Raw genomic sequence first — 19,045 nt, forward strand, 5'->3', positions numbered from 1 at the left:
TTACCAAGAAATTTTGGAGCACTTCATGCTTCCTTCTGCTGACCAGCTTTTTAAAGATGCTGATTTCATTTTCCAGCAGGATTTGGCACCTGCCCACACTGCCAAAAGCACCAAAAGTTGGTTAAATGACCATGGTGTTGGTGTGCTTGACTGGCCAGCAAACTCACCAGACCTGAACCCCATAGACAATCTATGGGGTACTGTCAAGAGGAAAATGAGAAACAAGAGACCAAAAAATGCAGATGAGCTGAAGGCCACTGTCAAAGAAACCTGGGCTTCCATACCACCTCAGCAGTGCCACAAACTGATCACCTCCATGCCATGCCGAATTGAGGCAGTAATTAAAGCAAAAGGAGCCCCTACCAAGTATTGAGTACATATACAGTAAATGAACATACTTTCCAGAAGGCCAACAATTCACTAAAAATGTTTTTTTTATTGGTCTTATGATGTATTCTAATTTTTTGAGATAGTGAATTGGTGGGTTTTTGTTAAATGTGAGCAAAATCATCACAATTAAAAGAACCAAAGACTTAAACTACTTCAGTCTGTGTGCATTGAATTTATTTAATAAACGAGTTTCACAATTAGAGTTGAATTACTGAAATAAATGAACTTTTACACGACATTCTAATTTATTGAGATGCACCTGTACTTCTAAAAAAAATTGTTTATGTTCTACAGAAGAAAGAAATTCATACACATCTGGGATGGCATGAAGGTGAGTAAATGACAAGATAATTTTCATTTTTGGGTGAACTATCCCTGAAACTGTTGCAAAGTAAAGCAGGCTTTGCAAAGAGGCTGTTATTGAAGAATAGAGCAGCACCCTAGCACTGTGATTTCCAAGCGGGGGTACGTAATAAGGTTACAGGGGGTACGCAAAAAGATTTAGATTTTGCTTTGTTGAACCAATATAACAAAATGTATGACTTAAAATAAGAATAATACAGATTAGGGCTGGGTATAAATACAGATTTATAAATCTATAAATCTATAAATATCAGATTATTAGTGATCTTCATTTGAATGATTTCGAGTTTTAAAATCCCTAGATCTATCTTTTAATACAAAACGTTAAGCAGGGAGATCCTTTCACTGCATGTACAGAGTAAAAGTTTGGCTTAACTTGTTGTGTGTTAACTTGCCATGTTTGTCCAAAGACGAGATCCACACAATCCATTTTTCATTGATCATATCTCTTTTAATAAACTTTCTGTTCTTTACAGTCAGTTCAAAAAGAACAAAATAAAACATTTAAATCTAATAAAGAAGCTGTCTGTGAGTCCACTCATTAATCTGCACTTAACAAAAAAACAAAAACAAAACAAAAAACACTGAACTGCCAGTTTTCTTAAAGAGACAATATTGTTTTAACACCTCTGCATATCAGTCTAAATACTTGTAAATAGTACAAATTATAACTAATATATATATATATATATATATATATATATATATATATATATATATATATATATATATATATACACACACACACACACACACATTGATCAGCCACCACATTAAAACCACTGACAGGTGAAGTGAATAACATTTATTATCTTGTTACAATGGCACCTGTCAAGGGGTGGGATATATTAGGCAGCAAGTGAACAGTCAGTTCTTGAATTTTATGTGTTGGAAGCAGGAAAATTGTGATGGCTAGACGACTGGATCAAAGCATCTCCAAAACGGCAGGTCTTGTGGGGTGTTCCCAGTATGCAATGGTTAGTACCTACCAAAAGTGGTCCAAGGAAGGACAACCGGTGAACCAGCAACAGGGTCATGGGTGCCCAAGGCTCATTGATGCACGTTGGGAGCGAAGGCCAGCCTGTCTGGTCCAATCCCACAGAAGAGCTACTGTAGCACAAATTGCTGAAAAACTTAATACTGGCCATGACAGAAAGATGTCAGAACTCAATGCATTGCAGCTTGCTGCATATGGGGCTGCATAGCCGCAGACCAGTCAGAGTGCCCATGCTGACCCATGTCCACCGCCGAAAGCACGTACAATGGGCAAGTGAGAATCAGAACTGGACCATGGAGCAATGGAAGAAGGTGGCCTGGTCTGATGAAAGAAGAAGGCAGGCTGTCGGAGGCAGTGTGATGCTCTGGGCAATGTTCTGCTGGGAAACCTTGGGTCCTGGCATTCATGTGGATGTTACTTTGACACATAACACCTACCTAAAAATTGTTGCAGACCACATACACCCCTTCATGGCAACGGCATTCCCTGATGGCAGGGGCCTCTTTCAGCAGGATAATGCACCCTGCCACACTGCAAAAATTGTTCAGGAACGGTTTGAGGAACATTACAAATTGTTCAAGGTGTTGACTTGGCGTCCAAATTCCCTAGATCTCAATCCGATTGAGCATCTGTGGGATGCGCTGGACCAACAAGTCTGATCCATGGAGGCCCCATCAGACAACTTATAGAACTTAAAGGATCCGCTGCTAACGTCTTGATGCCAGATACCACAGGGCACTTTCAGAGGTCTTGTGGAGTCCATGCCTCGACGGGTCAGAGCTGCTTTGGCGGCATGGGGATCTCATGATATTAGGCAGGTGGTTTTAATGTTATGGCTGATCGGTGTATATATATATATATATATATATATATATATATATATATATATATATATATATATATATATATATATATATATATTAGGGGTGTAATGGTACACTTCAGTTCAACAGAACTGTATTGGTACAGTTCGATACGAGTTCGGAAAAACAGGAAAAAGCAACAAATCCCAAATGCTAGGTTTCTTTTCATTTATTTTGAACAGACAGTAGTGCAAATTACAGTTGTTCCACCTAGCGACATTTAGTCCCCCCTGAGGTATTTGTACAGCCTCCTTTAGTGTATTAAGCTCTAAGCAGTAAACAGAATGCTCTCTTGCATAGGCCATATTTTTTGTAGGGTTCATAAAAAATGAACGAAGGTATTGGGTCACAATCAGCTACAAAACTGAAAAGCATCTCTTGTGTTATAAAAGTACAAAATAAATAGAATAATGAAAAATAAAACTTGTGCATTAGGAGAAGCCATTTTTGTTTTGGGTTGGTGCATAGATGGTCTCTTCTTCTTCTGCTCTTTTTCCTGTTGTGGTGGTTAGCATACAGAGTTGCATTACCTTGCGCGCCCCCTTCTGGATTGGAGTGTGGATCCCCTGTGACTGACTGCATGCACCGAACCGTGACGTCAGTACCGTGATGGTTCGGGATGAATACATGTACCTACACCCCTATATATATATATATATATATATATATATATATATATATATATATATATATATATATATATATATAGGGACGAATAATGACTTTAAAACAAATAACGGATTCATCCAAATAATATATTGGACTGATTATCCAAGAAGCACAAGGATAAGGTGACATTTTAAATAAACATATCCAAAATTACAATTAATTTATTAATCTGTGCAGCCATTATTTTTAAAGCATGTGTGATTTCAGATCAGATGGGCACGGTCTTAACTCCACTTGCGGTCTCTGTTAATTGTGCGCATCTGGAGCTTGTCAAGTGTAATATTAACTAAGATACAACATCATATATACGTTCCACTTCTTGAGATGTATATGTTAATGTATCACACGATTCACACGTGATTCCCATGTATTAATTTATAGCCTAAACCTGAGCGTGATGCTAAATTCCTGACCTGAAGAGATGATTTCACGTTGGAGCTCGTCAATCCATCTTTTAAAGTTCACCATATTTATATCCACATCAGCAAAGGTAATTATTTTGGTTAAAAATGCTCCATAGAATGTTCATCTATTCTGAACATTCCTGCTCATGTAAAATGAATAAACTGAAACATGCTTTTCTTCTTCATTAAACTGTGCTAAATGTGAAAATGTTAAGTGTTCTTGAACTGGAAAGGCGCTATATAAATGTAACATTATTTTTATTATTATTATTATTATTATTATTAAACAAAATAATGGTGTCCTATCATAAAAATGCCTGAGAGATTTACGGGACTTTCACCTGTTTGTGTTTCACCTATTATTTTATTAATATAAACTATAAATGTAAGAGTAACATTTAAAAATGGCGTTTCATTTAGTTTTGACGCACTTCCGGTTTAAACCCCGCCTACACCCGGTTCTGTCCGAACAGATACAGATACAGATAATTCTGTCATTTGAACAGATACAGATACAAATACAGATAATGGCTTCACTGCACAACCCTTGTAACCATAGCAACATAACATTACAGAGCTAGCAGAGTGAACTATAAGCAACTGAAAACATTTCCAAACCACTTTCATCAGCATAGCTAATATAATGGAATTCAGCTTGTTTTGCAAAAGAGGGTAAGAGATTGAAATCAGGACCTATTAAATGTGTCTTTCGCTGTCCAGCAAGGCAATACAAGACGATTTAAACTCCAATGTGTTGTGTATATTATGTTTCCCTTTCGTAGGAACTTGAGCTGCGTAATCACATTGGGACACGCCCTGAGTGTCAAGTAGTCTGACGCCCTTATACAAACACGCCAATATATTGGCTGATGGCGCATAATCAACGCCACTAGGGAGATACGACATAGGCTCCATAAAGGCGCTCACTTCGCGCCATCGAGTCAGATTTTCTGTTCTTCAGTGCAAAATCTCATCTGACCCGTGTTGTACCAACGACTAACGTCGAAGCGAGAATCATTATTATTCTTCCTTTTGAGTGGCAACACAGGATGGAATTTAAGAGCAATTTTAATGTGTTTTTTCCAAACATTACAAGGGTCCAATGGGGACAGCAGCGCTGTTCGAGGCACACAATTTCTCACCACGAGGCATTATACCCAATTATTTCAGTTCCACGGCCTCCAGATTGGAGCTCTGTGTGGGGGCAGTTTGAGATTTCAGCTTTGTGTCTGAGAAAATTGGAGTGCGAACGAACATCGGATTCCTCCTCGTGTTTGTTGCCCTCCTCTTGAGCATATGTGCGAGTCTCATCGGACATGCTTTGAGGCCTAGCTCGGCGGCCATTTTCTGATGAACAAGTGTGCGAAAGAGTTCCCCATCTGTCACTCACTCAACGTTGTGTCGATGTAGTGACACTAGGGGTCACTCTTGGGAGCCCGAGACACCTCTGGTCTTTGATAAAAGGCCAATGAAAATTGGCGAGTGGTATTTGCATGCCACTCCCCCGGACATACGGGTATAAAAGGAGCTGGTATGCAACCACTCATTCAGATTTTCTCTTCGTAGCCGAATGGTCATGCTCACTGAGCTGAATTCCCACGACTGTTCATTCACCTCTGCTGGATCTGACGGCGCATTTCAGTGGCTTCTCCCCCCTCTGCACTGGTGCACTGCAGAGAATTCCCCTGGGTGCTTTGGCAGAAATAAGAGTATATTTCTCTAAAAGAGTATATTTCTCTAAAAGAGCGGCACACACGGAACGTCTTTTTAAAGACGCATCTTTTTAAAGATGCCTTTCCGATTGTGTGTTATTCCTGGTTGCGCTCGTTATCTCTCGCCTTCTGACGGTCACAATCACTGTCTTTCATCTCTGGGCACTGCTCACGTGGAGACAGCGTTCGTGGATGGTAATGTTCTCATTGCAAGGACATGTCCATGGCAACGATGCGGTCGTGGCTCGCCTTCGTAAGCAAGCCACCCCAGAGGCTCCCCGCCTCTGTCTTTTTACCCATGGGTATGAGGCCAGCACGGCTAGTACTGGGGGTACTTCCCTGAACCTACTCCGCTCTTCCCTGAACCCTCGCGGCTCGATGATTGGTTCCTGGGCTCGCAACGCCGCTCAAAGCCACACCCCGCCCCCGTCCCTTTCTTCCCGGAAGTGCATGAAGAGCTGATAAGGTCGTGGGAGGCACTTTTTACTGCCCAGTCCTGATCTTTTCAGCTTCCTCGCCCTCACAACCCTCGATGGTGGAGTGGCCATGGGCTATTCGGCAATCCCCCGGTGGATAAAGGCGCTCGCGGTGCACCTGTGCCCGCAGAGCGCCGCCACATGGCGCAGGTACCCAAAGCCCCCGTCCAAGGCCTGTAGGTTTACGTCGTCTCTGACGGCCAAGGACTACGGTGCCACTGGACAAGCCGCCTCCGCCCTGCATGCCATGGCTCTCCTGCAAGTCCGCCAAGGTGCTAAAGGAACTGCACAAGGGTAGTTCCGCCCGGGATTGATGCAGGAACTGCGCTCGGCGACCGACCTCGCTCTCCGAGCGACGGAGGTCACGGCGCGGTCTCTCGGGCGGACGATATCCACATTAGTGGTCCAGGAGCGCCACCTTTGGCTCAACCTGGTCGAGATGGGTGAGGCCGACAGGACACAATTGCTGCCTTACTGCCCCCATCTCCCAGGCTGGCCTATTCAGCGACACCGTCAAGGACTTTGCCCAGCATTTCTCAACAGTGGAGCAGCAGACGGAGGCTATTCGGCATATCCTTCCCCGGTGCGGCTCAAGTTCCCGCACCCTGTCTACTCATCGCCAGAGGTCTGCAGTGACTGCAGTGGCTCCGCCGCAGCCCGCCCCTTTGGCCTGGCCCCGGCGTGGAGCCCACCGCAGGAAGCAGACGCCACCCGTCTCGCGGCCACTCAGAACCTGTGAAAGGCTTCAAAGCACCCTTGAGATGGGCGACCCAGGGATGACGAAACCCACTGCTTTGGAGCTGGTAAGCAGACCTCTCCATCTTTTTGTTATCTTTGCATTTAATTGCGCGGCATGCCCATTGTGGCTGCAGTACTCAAGAGTTCAGCAAGAGCGGTTTCCTTGTTCCCTGGGTCACGTATCCGGTGTGCACGGCCATTATCACGACCACCGTCCACCACTCCATTTGGCAGGTTTGGCGCTCCATCGGCGGTCTCCAGTCTCCAAGGGTCACGAGGACAGGCCTCTTCCTCCCCCGTCCCAGGCTGTTCCGGGGGTGGTCACAAGGAGCCAGGTAAGTGCTTTGATGTCCTTAGACTCAGCACGGCCACGACGTGGTGTGGCACCTCGAGCTCCGCCCCGCTGCGAGGCCCCACCTGCCAGTACGTCCGACGACGTTGTCCCTTTGGTCCCCCTTGCGTGGAACTTGGGACACGTGGCTTGCGCTTTCAAATCCGTCATGATGGCTGGTCCGGACTATCCGACTCGGCTACGTGATTCAGTTCACTAGGCATCCACCCAGGTTCAGCGGTGTCCACTTCACCTTGTTGAAGGACGAAAACGCTGCTACCTTGCACAGAGATCGCTACCCTCCTACGGAAGGGCACGATAGAACCTGTCCCTCCGGCCGAGATGAAGAAGGGGTTTTACAGCCCCTACTTCATCGTACCAAAAAAAGGCGGTGGGTTTTGGCCTGCGAGTACTGGACCGGGCTTTACACAGACTCCCGTTCAAGATGCAGATGCAAAAATGCATTCTGGTGAGCGTCCGGCATCAAGATTGGTTCACGGCGGTAGACCTGAAGGACACGTACTTCCACGTCTCGATCCTTCCTCGACACAGACCCATCCTGCGGTTTGCATTTGAGGGTCAAGCATATCAGTAAAAGGTCCTCCCTTTCAGCCTGTCCCTGTCTCCTCGCATCTTCACAAAGGTCGCAGAGGCAGCCCTTGCCCCGCTAAGGGAGGTGGGCATTCGCATTCTCAACCATCTCGAAGACTGGCTAATCTTAGCTCACTCTCGGGACATGTTGTGCATACACAGGGACTTGGTGCTCTCATACCTCAGCCGACTAGGGCTTTGGGTCAACTGGGAAAAGAGCAAGCTCCTCCCGGTTCAGAGCATCTCTTTTCTCAGTTTGGAGTTGGACTCGGTCTCTTTGACAGCGGGCCTCATGAACGAGTGCGCCCAGTCGGTGTTGGTCTGTTTGAATGCATTCAAACAGAAAACAGCGGTTCCACTGAAACTTTTTCAGAGGCTCCTGGGGTATATGGCATCCTCAGCAGTGGCCACCCCGCTCGGGTTGATCCGCTCGGGTTGATGCATATGAAGACCGCTCCAGCACTGGTTTCAGACTTGAGTCCCAAGATGTCATGCCGGTCTGTCACCGTCTTTTCAGCCCTTGGACTGAACTCTCCTTTCTACAGGCAGGTGTTCCCCTAGAACTGGTCTCCTGGCATGTCGTGGTCACGACGGACGCCTCCAAAATGGGCTGGGGTACAGTTTGCAACGGGCATGCAGCCGCCGGCTTGTGGACGGGCCCGCGACTGCATTGACACATCAACTGCCTCGAGTTGTTGGCAATTCTGCTTGCCCTGCGGAGGTTTCGGCCGTTGATCCAGGGCAAGCATGTGTTGTCCAACACGGCAACGGTAGCATATGTCAACCGCCAAAGCGGTCTGCACTCTCATTGTATGTCACAACTCGCCCGCCGTCTCCTCCTCTCTAGTCAGCAGCACTTCAAGTCGCTGTGAGCCACTCACATCCCGGGCAACCTCAACACTACAGTGGACGCGCTGTCATGACGGGTTACCCTCAGAGGAGAGTGGAGACTACACCCTCAGGTGGTCCAGCTGATTTGGAGTCTATTCAGACAGGCACAGGTGCACCTGTTCACCTCCCAAGAATCCTCCCCACTGCCCGCTCTGGTACGCCCTGACCGAGGCCCCCCACCATAGCAGCATACCATGATGCAGTCGACGGTAAGTCCTTAGGGAAGCACGACCTGATCATCAGGTTCCTAAGAGGCGCCAGGAGGCTGAATCCCCCCAGACCGCGCCTTGTTCCCTCACTGGACCTCTCTGTAGTTCTTCAGGGTCTACAGAGAGCCCCCTATGAGCCTTTGCAGTCAGCCGAGCTTAAGGCACTCTCCTTGAAGACTACCCTGCTGACTGCGCTCACTTCCATCAAGAGGGTAGGAGACCTGCAAGTGTTCTCTGTCAGCGAAACGTGCCTGGAGTTTGGTCCAGGCTACTCTCACGTGATCCTGAGACCCGAACCGGGCTATGTGCCCAAGGTTCCCACGACCCCTTTTAGGGACTAGGTGGTGAACCTGCAAGCGCTGCCCCAGGAGGAAGCAGACCCAGCCCTTTCATTGCTGTGTTCGGTGCACGCTTTACGCATCTATTTGGATCGCACTCAGAGCTTTAGGATCTCTGAGCAGCTCTTTGTTTGCTCTGGTGCACAGCGGAAAGGAAGCGCTGTCTCCAAGCAGAGGATCGCCCACTGGCTCATTGATGCCATAACTATGGCATATCATGCCCAGGACATGCCACCCCCAGTAGGGCTACGAGCCCATTCTACCGGGGTGTAGCAGCCTCCTGGGCCCTGGCTAGGAGTGCCTCTCCAACGGACATTTGCAGAGCAGCAGGCTGGGCAACACCCAACACCTTTGCAAGGTTCTACAACCTCCGGGTGGAACCGGTTTCGTCCCAGGTAGTGGGATGCAATACAAGCGGATAAGCCCGGGATAGCCGGCCGGGTGTATCACTTGCACATAACGCCTTCCACCTCCTTTTGAGCTGAAGACATGCATCATTAATTCCCAGTAGTGTTCACAAACTTTGTTCTCTGGTTGACTTCCTCTGAGCCCTGTGGCAGTCAAGTTTTTGGAGAGACTCGCTGCCGGCCCAGTACACGTGCTAACTAAGAGTCCTGTTTTGGGGTAGGTGCTCTGCATGTGGCGGTTCCCTGTAAGGCTAACCCCATGCTATATATATCCTCCGCTAGTTCGTTTCCCTGTTGGCAAACTGCGTCTTCCTTGGGCAGAGCCCCTCTGCCCCAGTCTCCATGTTTGTAGTAACTCCTCCCCCGTTGGGTAGGATCTACCTTGAAGACTCTCCACATGGTTGGAAAGACCATGTGACGTATTTTTCCACTTAAATATCCCCCCCTCTCTTTGGGCGAGGTGTGGTCTCCGTGGTGTCTTCCCCTTGGGAGGGACACCCCCTGACTAGACCTGGGTTAGCCTGACTCTATCTTTTGGGTAGTCGACTTGTCCCCAAAGGGCCATTCAACACTCATAAATATGTTGGGGGAGGTTACATGTCGACCTGGTGTGCTGGCTATGAGGCCCACAGTAGTCTGCCCACCACACACCGACAGTTCAAGTAACAGAGTTCAGCCAATTGTGGCATTTCGTATAGGGACCCCTAGTGTCACTTCATCGACACAATGTCGGTGAGTGACAGATAGGGAATGTCATGGTTATTTGTGTAACCTCCGTTCCCTGATGGAGGGAATGAGACATTGTGTCCCTCCTGCCACAACGCTGAACTACCCGCTGAAATGGCCGGACCTTATATCGGCTCCTCAGCATAAAACCTGAATGAGTGGTTGCATACCAGCTCCTTTTATACCCATATGTCCGGGGGAGCGGCATGCAAATACCACTCGCCAATTTTCATTGGCCTTTTATCAAAGACCAGAGGTGTCTCGGGCTCCCAAGAGTGACCCCTAGTGTCACTACATCGACACAACGTCTCGTTCCCTCCATCCAGGAATGGAGGTTACACAAGTAACCATGACGTTACTATGCACATCTTAAGCCGTTGCTATTAAAAACGCTGTATTAGAGAATTCGTCGTTTGAAGCTAAGGAAACAAATTGGCCCCTTTGTGCCTATTGTCTTTTTCTGTGTCATTCTGGGAGAATGCACATGAAAAAGGCAATGGAGGAGCTGTCTCTGCCTTTCTCTCTCTCCACTCCTTGTTCAAAGCGAATTGCTCACGGCAGAGGGGATCATGCACGAGCGCTTTGTCGATGCCATTATTCTTTCGGGATGATATCATGAGATGCAAGGTATTTTAACTTTTTTTTATTTTTATTTTTTTTTTGTCTTTCGCCCATTTGTGGACCACGTGGGTGTTCTGACGATAAAATAGCACTGCTATCTCTGCTCGATTTTTCGGTGGCGGCATGGATGTAGCTCTGTTCAGTCAGCTGTTGGATCTACACACGATGGTTTTGCAGTCCAACCAAGTGCATCGCATTAAGGAATGACTTTGATCTAATATTGGCTCCATTTGGAATTTCCCTCTTATGGTTCAGTTTTCCAAGGCAGCTTGCAGGGGAGCAAACATTATAAAAAAATAAATAAATAAAAAAGGCAGAAATTCACTAAAATAGCACCAATTCAAGTAACATTAAACATTTATCAAAGTCTAAGTGGGATGTTGACTGATAGAACTACTATTCATTGCAATGTGCATTAAATCTCTTAATCCCTCATCCTCCACAATATTTATCATCATCAGGCTGTCTTTTCACTTTGATTTGGAATGCACATGATCTGTTTCAGTACAGCAAGTGCCGTGTTGAACTTCATCTGAAAAGCCTGTCTTGTTCTGCTTTTAGGGTTGGCACTGCCGATGGAAATATAATTAATCCGAATTGTCTGGTAATCATTAGCTGACACTTCAGATGCTCGGCGGCAACAGGTACAAAGTTGAAATTATGTTACATTTGAGTGGAGCGTCAACAGATCCTCCATGGGAGGACAAGCTGCGCAGCAGGCTTGTAAGAATTGACATGCTTATGTGGTAAAATGCTGACTTACAAAAGATGCAAAGAACTTAAATTTTGTCACAAGTCCTATTAGCATTTGTTTTATAAGAGGTCCTTTCTAGGAGTGTGTTTGTATATAGTGTGTATACGAGTGTAATGTCCCCGCTGGACACATCGCAAGGGTCGTGTTGTAATGTAACAATCTAACCAGTGTTCAGAACTCACACGGAGCTGAATAAATGTCAGAATCTAATGTCAAATTGGTACATGCCTTAATCGTGATTAAGAAAAAATTTACGCATTATACATTTTAAATTAATCGCACGTGTTAACGCTGACAGCATTAATATATATATACTACCGGTCAAAAGTTTTGAAACACTTACTCATTCTTTATTATAATTTTTTTTTTTTACATTTTAGAATAATAGTAAAGTCATCAAAACTATGGAATAACATAAATGGAACTATGGGAATTATGTTGTGACTAAACAAAATCCAAAATAAATCAAAACTTTGTAATATTTTAGCATCTTCAAAGTAGTCACCCTTTGCCTAGAATTTGCAGACATGTACTCTTGATATTTTCTCAACCAACTTCTTGAGGTATCACCCTGGGATGCTTTTTAAACAGTATTGAAGGAGTTCCCATCTATGTTGGGCACTTATTGGCTGCTTTTCATTATTATTTGATCCAAGTCATCAATTTCAAAAACTTTTCTTTTTTAATTAAATTTTAGTTTTATAATGAAATAAATTAATATGGTGGCACAATTATATTTTTGTCTACAAAATTAATTTCAAACATTTAAGCATACACCTTCAGATCAAAAGATTTTTAAGATCATAAGAAACATTTCAGTCAAGTTCTTCAAAAGTTTTGACCGGTAGTGTGTGTGTATATATATATATATATATATATATATATATATATATATATATATATATATATATATATATATATACATACACACACACACCGATCAGCCACAACATTAAAACCACCTGCCTAATGTGTATGGTAATGTGTATGTCCCCCTCGTGCCAGCACCAACCCGCATCTCAGAATAGCATTCTGAGATGATATTCTTCTCACCACAATTGTACAGAGCGGTTATCTGAGTTACCATAGACTTTTCAGTTCGAACCAGTCCGGCCATTCTCTGTTGACCTCTCTCATAAACAAGGCGTTTCCATCTGCAGAACTGCCCTTCACTTGACGTTTTTTGTTTCTGGCACAATTCTGAGTAAATTCTAGACACTGTTGTGTGTGAGAAAATCCCAGGAGATCAGCAGTTACAGAAATACTCAAACCAGCCCGTCTGGTACCAACAATCATCCATGCGATTATCTAATCAGCCAATCATGTGGCAGCAGTGCAGTGCATAAAGTCGTGCAGTGCATAAAGTCATGCAGATAAGGGTCAGGAGCTTAAGTTAATGTTCACATCAACCATCAGAATGGGGAAAAAAAATTGATCTCAGTGATTTGGACCATGGCATGATTGTGGTGAGAAGAACAGCATCTCAGAATGCTATTCTGAGACACGGGTTGGTGCTGCTTTGGCGGCACGAGGGGGACCTACACAATATTAGGCAGGTTGTTTTATTGTTGTGGCTGATCAGAGTATATAGTTATGCCTACATTTTTATTGTATGTACATGAATCATTTTTACTGTATATTATATATTGTACATCAGGGGTATTACAACATGGAGGAAGTTAAATTATACCACTGTTCAACACCACCGATTCTAGAAGCATATGGCAGGGATTTAATAACATCACGGACTTCAAAGGGAATAAAAATCCGCCGTGAACACCTCTGCCTCTCTCCCGGATGAGCTTAATACTGTTTATGCTCGTTTCGAGGGAAAATACACCGCCCTTGCAGAGAGAGCTCCCGAGGCCGAAGCTACAGAGGTTAGTTCACTCTCCATCTCTGTAGCAGACATAACACGATCCTTCTGACGGGTGAATATCCGTAAAGCTGCGGGTCCAGAAGGCATTCTGGGCCGCATCATCTGAGTGTGCGCGAATCAAATGGCTGATGTTTTTACGGATATTTTCAACCTTTCCCTCTCCTTGTCTGTAGTCCCCACATGCTTTAAAACATCCACCACTGTGCCTGTACCAAAGCAATCCAAAATCACTTGCTTAAATGACTGCCGTCCTGTTGCTCTGAACCCCATCATCAGCAAATGCTTTGAGAGGCTAATCAGAGATTACATTTGCTCTGTGCTGCCTGCCTCACTGGACTCACTGCAGTTTGCTTAACGCAACAACCGCTCCACTGATGATGCCATTGCATCTACACTACACACTGCTCTCTCCCACCTGGAAAAAAGGAACACATATGTATGTGAGAATGCTGTTGGTAGATTACAGCTCAGCATTCAACAACATAGTGCCCTCCAAGCTTGATGTGAAACTCCGGGCTCTGGGCTTAAACAGCTCGCTTTGCAGCTGGATCCTTTTCTTCCTGAGACGGCTGAGGAAGTCTGGAATGAGCCACCACCTCCTCACACTGTTCTACACCAGCACTGTAGAGAGCATCCTGACTGGCTGCATCACTGCCTGGTACGGCAACAGTACTGCCCTCAACCGCAAAGCTCTGCAAAGGGTTGTGCAAACTGCCAGACACATCATCGGAGGTGAGCTTCCCTCCCTCCAGGACATCTATACCAGCCGGTGTGTGAAAAAAGCTTGGAGGATCATCAGAGACTCCAGCCACCCGAGCCATGGGCTGCTCTCACTGCTACCATCAGGCAGGCAGTATCGCAGCATCAGGACCCGCACCAGCCGACTTCATGACAGCTTCTTCTCCCAAGCAATCAGACTTTTGAAGTCTTGATCGCTCACGATACATATATCAGCACTGCACTTTACTAGCCTCAGACTGGACTCACATTTTATACTTCTCTTAATAACACACTGGCAACTGACTATCAACCTACAGCTGAATGTCAACACAACACTTCATATTTATTTCCACTGATTACACTTGTGTATATGGTTGAGTGACAATAAAGGGATTTGATTTGATTTTGTCTTTTGCACAAATCTTTGGTTTTGTGTCAATGAGGTGGTACTTAAATCTTACTGATGGTGCTGTGGGGGTACTTATGGCCAAAAAGATTGGGAAACACTGCAAACCTGCAACCAAGTCAAGTAAATGTGTACTATTCATGTAAAACTAAATTGCGTTTTGCTGCAAGAGACCTTGACTAAAATAAGTGGACATCAGGGGAAAAAAAATTCAATGATAATTGTGCATGATATGACCCCTTTAAGGAAATAACACAAATCTCAGCACAAGTCTGTTATATGTACAATATGTAAGGGATAATGTACAGTTAGTTGGTTTTTATTGCACAATAAACCCCGACAGGGTGATCAGGACCCCAATGCAAAGTGGAGTGGTCTTGTATCATCCTGAAGGGGTTTATTTTGCGATAACAACCTAATGACTGTACATTATTCCACTTATTACATGGCTACTAACCAAATAAATAAATACATGGACATATAATATTGATTTGCGTTGAAATTATGTAGTTTATTTTTGTGAAAATTACCTTCTGACTGCTCATTATTCAGCCTATTACACGACTACTTGCCAAATAAACAAATAAATGGACATGAAACATTGATTTGAGTTTAATTTATTTTATTAGTTCAGTTGTAGAGATCGCACAGTGATCCGAGAAGCAGGAGAGACGGCTCGCAGTACCCGGATGAGCGGTCTGATATGGGACGTGCGGTTGTTACAGAGCAATATCGGACCGCTGGATGGCACCATTGACCAGTCATAATCGAGTATTCCAGAGAGCCATGTAATAAGTCTCTTAAAAGAATTAACCACAAAATAAAATATTTGCTGCCCTTTCACTGAGTTATTACAGCCTGTGCACCCACTCACCAGGAAGATCTCTTTGAAACCCTTGAGGACCTCGCGAACCACTTTCCTCATCTGGGGCACCAGTTTAAAGATACGCAGTGGCCGTAGGCAGCGTAGCATCATAAGGAGCTGGGCACCAGACTCAGGAGGCACATTGTTCGGCAGCCAGCATAGAAAGATCAGACTGACCTACACAGTGGGCAGAAAGGTCATCTTAAAGGGCACCTTTTCTTGCCATTGCCATTGATCATGAAAACAGATGCTTACTGCAGATGATTTGGTATGGTACATTAATATTGTTATAAAAAGTGTATTGCTATAAAGATAACTAATGAACTACTGCAAAACAATATTTTCTTAATCAGTATTTTTGTCTTGTTCGCCAGTATAAAATATCAAAACACCATTAAAAAATTATACATTTACAACCCCAATTGGGATATTGTGGAATATTTTAATAAAAACAAAAAGGAGTGATTGTAAATTCTATTCACCCTGTGCTATATTGAAAGTACTACAACAACACATTATTTGATGCTTTACCTTATGAATTATAATTTTTTTAAATATACACTTTTCAAATCAGATGATTGCACCATGCTCCGAAAAATTTGAGATAGCTGAGTATTTATCCCTTCTTCTAATAACACTCAACAAATTTGTGTCTTCAGTGCCCAAACGCTTAAGTGTTTTTAGAAGAAATAGTGATGTTACACAGTGATAAACACTCAACAGTCCCAACATTTCTGGAGTGTGTTGCAATCATCTGATTTGAAATGTGTGTATATTAAAAAAATAAAAATTAATTGACAAGGTAAAACATCAAATAATGTGTTATGGTGCTTCCAATGTAGCACAGGGTAAAAAGAATTTACAAATCACTCTTTTTTGCTTTTATTAGTTCCCTATCTGTCACTCACTCGACGTTGGTGTCGATGTAGTGACACTAGGGGTCACTCTTGGGAGCCCGAGACACCTCTGGTCTTTGATAAAAGGCCAATGAAAATTGGCGAGTGGTATTTGCATGCCACTCCCCCGAACATACGGGTATAAAAGGAGCTGGTATGCAACCACTCATTCAGATTTTCTCTTCGGAGCCGAACGGTCATGCTCACTGAGCTGAACACTACTGTTCATTCACCTCTGCTGGATCTGACGGCGCATTTCAGCGGCTTCTCCCTCCTCTGCACTGGTGCACTGCAGAGAACGCCCCTGGGCGCTTCGGCAGAAAAACTAGAGAGTATATTTTCTGAAAGAGCATTTTTCCCCTCTAAAAGAGTATATATTTCTCTAAAAGAGCGCACACACGGAACATCTTTTTAAAAATGCGTCTTTTTAAAGATGCTTTTCCGATTGTGTGTTATTCCTGGTTGTGCTCGTTATCTCTCACCTTCTAACGGTCACGATCACTGTCTTTCGTGTCTGGGCACTGCTCACACGGAGACAGCATTCGTGGATGGTCATGTTCTCATTGCGAGAATATGTCCATGGCAACGTTGCGGTCGTGGTACGCCTTCGTAAGAAAGCGAGCCACCCCAGAGGCTCCTGCCTCGGTCCTTTTACCCACGGGTTTGAGGCCAGCGCGGCTAGCACTGGGGGTGATTTGGGGACCCAATGGGACCGCCTCCACCGGGTATCCCCCCGCGGACCTCCCATTCCCCAGCACGCTCGTCTGCCCCGATCTGGCTTCCGGGTGAGTCCGCCGGCTCGTCTCAAGGCGAGTTCGACCTCTTATTCGGAGCCCGCGAAAGTGATGAGCTCTTGAGCGCAGCATCGGAGAGCGGGCTCGTCCAGTCGGAAGCCTCAGCTGGGCTCCTCCCTTCGGGGTCGATCGCCCAGTCACAGGCTGACGTGGAGATGACTACATGCTTTCCCGGGCAGCCGCGAGCGTCGGTTAAAGTGGATTTCACCGCTCTTCCCTGAACCCTCGCGGCCAAGGTTGGAAGGGAGGCTGTCCCCTTCCACCTTGAAGGTGTACGTTGCTGCCATAGCAGCACACCATGACGCAGTCGACGGTAAGTCCTTAGGGAAGCATGATCTGATCATCAGGTTCCTAAGAGGCGCCAGGAGGCTGAATCCCTCCAGGCCACGTCTCGTTCCCTCATCAGACCTCTGTAGTTGTGGCGGTTCCCTGTAAGGCTAACCCCATGCGATCTATATCTTCTGCTAATTCATTTCCCTGCTGGCAAACTGCATCTTCCTTGGGCAGAGCTCCTCTGCCCCAGTCTCCATGTTGTAGTAACTCCTCCCCCATTGGGCAGGATCTACCTTGAAGGCTCTCCACATGGTTGGAAAGACCATGTGATGTATTCTTCCACTTAAATACCCCCCCCTCTCTTGGGGCGAGGTGTGGTCTCCGCGGTGTCCTCCCCTTGGGAGGGACACCCCCCGACTAGACCTGGCGGCCCAGTCGGATAATCCCCCTTCTTTTTTAGGGAGTGGAAAAAGAGAAGGGGAAAGAGGCCACGACTGGGTTAAGCCTGTCTCTATCTCTGGGTAGTCGACTTGTCCCCAAAAAGGGCCGTTCGACACTCATAACTGTGTTGGGGGAGGTTACGTGTCGACATGGTGTGCTGGTTATGAGGCACACAGCAAGTCTGCCCACCACACACCGCCAGTTCACGTAACACAGTTCAGCCTTGTGGCGTTTTGTATAGGGACCCCTAGTGTCACTACATCGACACCAACGTCGAGTGAGTGACAGATAGGGAACGTCATGGTTACTGGTGTAACCTCCGTTCCCTGATGGAGGGAATGAGACATTGGTCCCTCCTGCCACAGCGCTGAACTACCTGCTGAAATGGCCGGACCTTATATCGGCTCCGTAGCGTAAAACCTGAATGAGTGGTTGCATACCAGCTCCTTTTATACCCGTATGTTCGGGGGAGTGGCATGCAAATACCACTCGCCAATTTTCATTGGCCTTTTATCAAAGACCAGAGGTGTCTCGGGCTCCCAAGAGTGACCCCTAGTGTCACTACATCGACACCAATGTCTCGTTCCCTCCATCAGGGAATGGAGGTTACACCAGTAACCATGACGTTTTTTACATTGTCACAAATTTTTCAGTATTGGGGTTGTACTTGAGAAGCAAAATTGCATAGATATTAAGATATTCAGTTTAGTTTGTTAACCAATTGGCAATTTCTTCTCTTTGTTTTAAACAAAACAACATTTCATAAGGTTTTTCTTAAAACAAGAAAAAACAATTTGCCACTGTGCTAAAAAAATAAACTACATTTGAGATATTTTCTTTGAAAACAATGGATGAGCAGGGACGCAGAAAGTGGGGGTGCTAGGTGTGCAGCACCACCCCCTGTTTTCACAGGATTGTAAATGCAACACAAAAGGTTTTTATAAACAAAATCAATACATTTAACACTTTCAGTAAAGGAAAAAATAACCATACAACTCAAAATACAAGCGTATATATTGACCAATGTTTCAATAAATAAGCTTTCATTCTGAGTTGTGTTTTATATTTAATTCCTTCAAATATTTATACATTAACTTGCACTTCTAAATTTAAGGTGTGCATTTACTCAATTGTCTTTTAAAAGGACCACTTTCAGTAATGGATTTAAATCTAACTTGTAAGGGTAAGGTTAGCTGGTGAATTTTTCAAAATTATTTTCTGTGGTAATCATTCCACAAATGCTGTCAATACAGCTGAACTTGCATTGAAGCAGGAATATTCCTCTAATTAT

At 45.0% G+C, this 19,045-nt stretch overlaps 1 protein-coding gene across 6 annotated transcripts in view; it reads right to left on the minus strand.

Moving 5' to 3' along the window:
* Window positions 1–19,045, minus strand: part of nalcn (sodium leak channel, non-selective) — a 213,835-nt gene that overhangs the window by 41,308 nt on the left and 153,482 nt on the right. For all 6 annotated transcript variants that reach the window (XM_051709746.1, XM_051709745.1, XM_051709743.1 and 3 more), the window contains one exon: window positions 15,360–15,527. In XM_051709746.1, the coding sequence (XP_051565706.1) occupies window positions 15,360–15,527 (168 nt within the window). The remainder of the gene's footprint in view (window positions 1–15,359; window positions 15,528–19,045) is intronic.

This window comes from Myxocyprinus asiaticus, chromosome 11 (assembly GCF_019703515.2).
Source record: "Myxocyprinus asiaticus isolate MX2 ecotype Aquarium Trade chromosome 11, UBuf_Myxa_2, whole genome shotgun sequence".
Taxonomy (NCBI): domain Eukaryota; kingdom Metazoa; phylum Chordata; class Actinopteri; order Cypriniformes; family Catostomidae; genus Myxocyprinus; species Myxocyprinus asiaticus.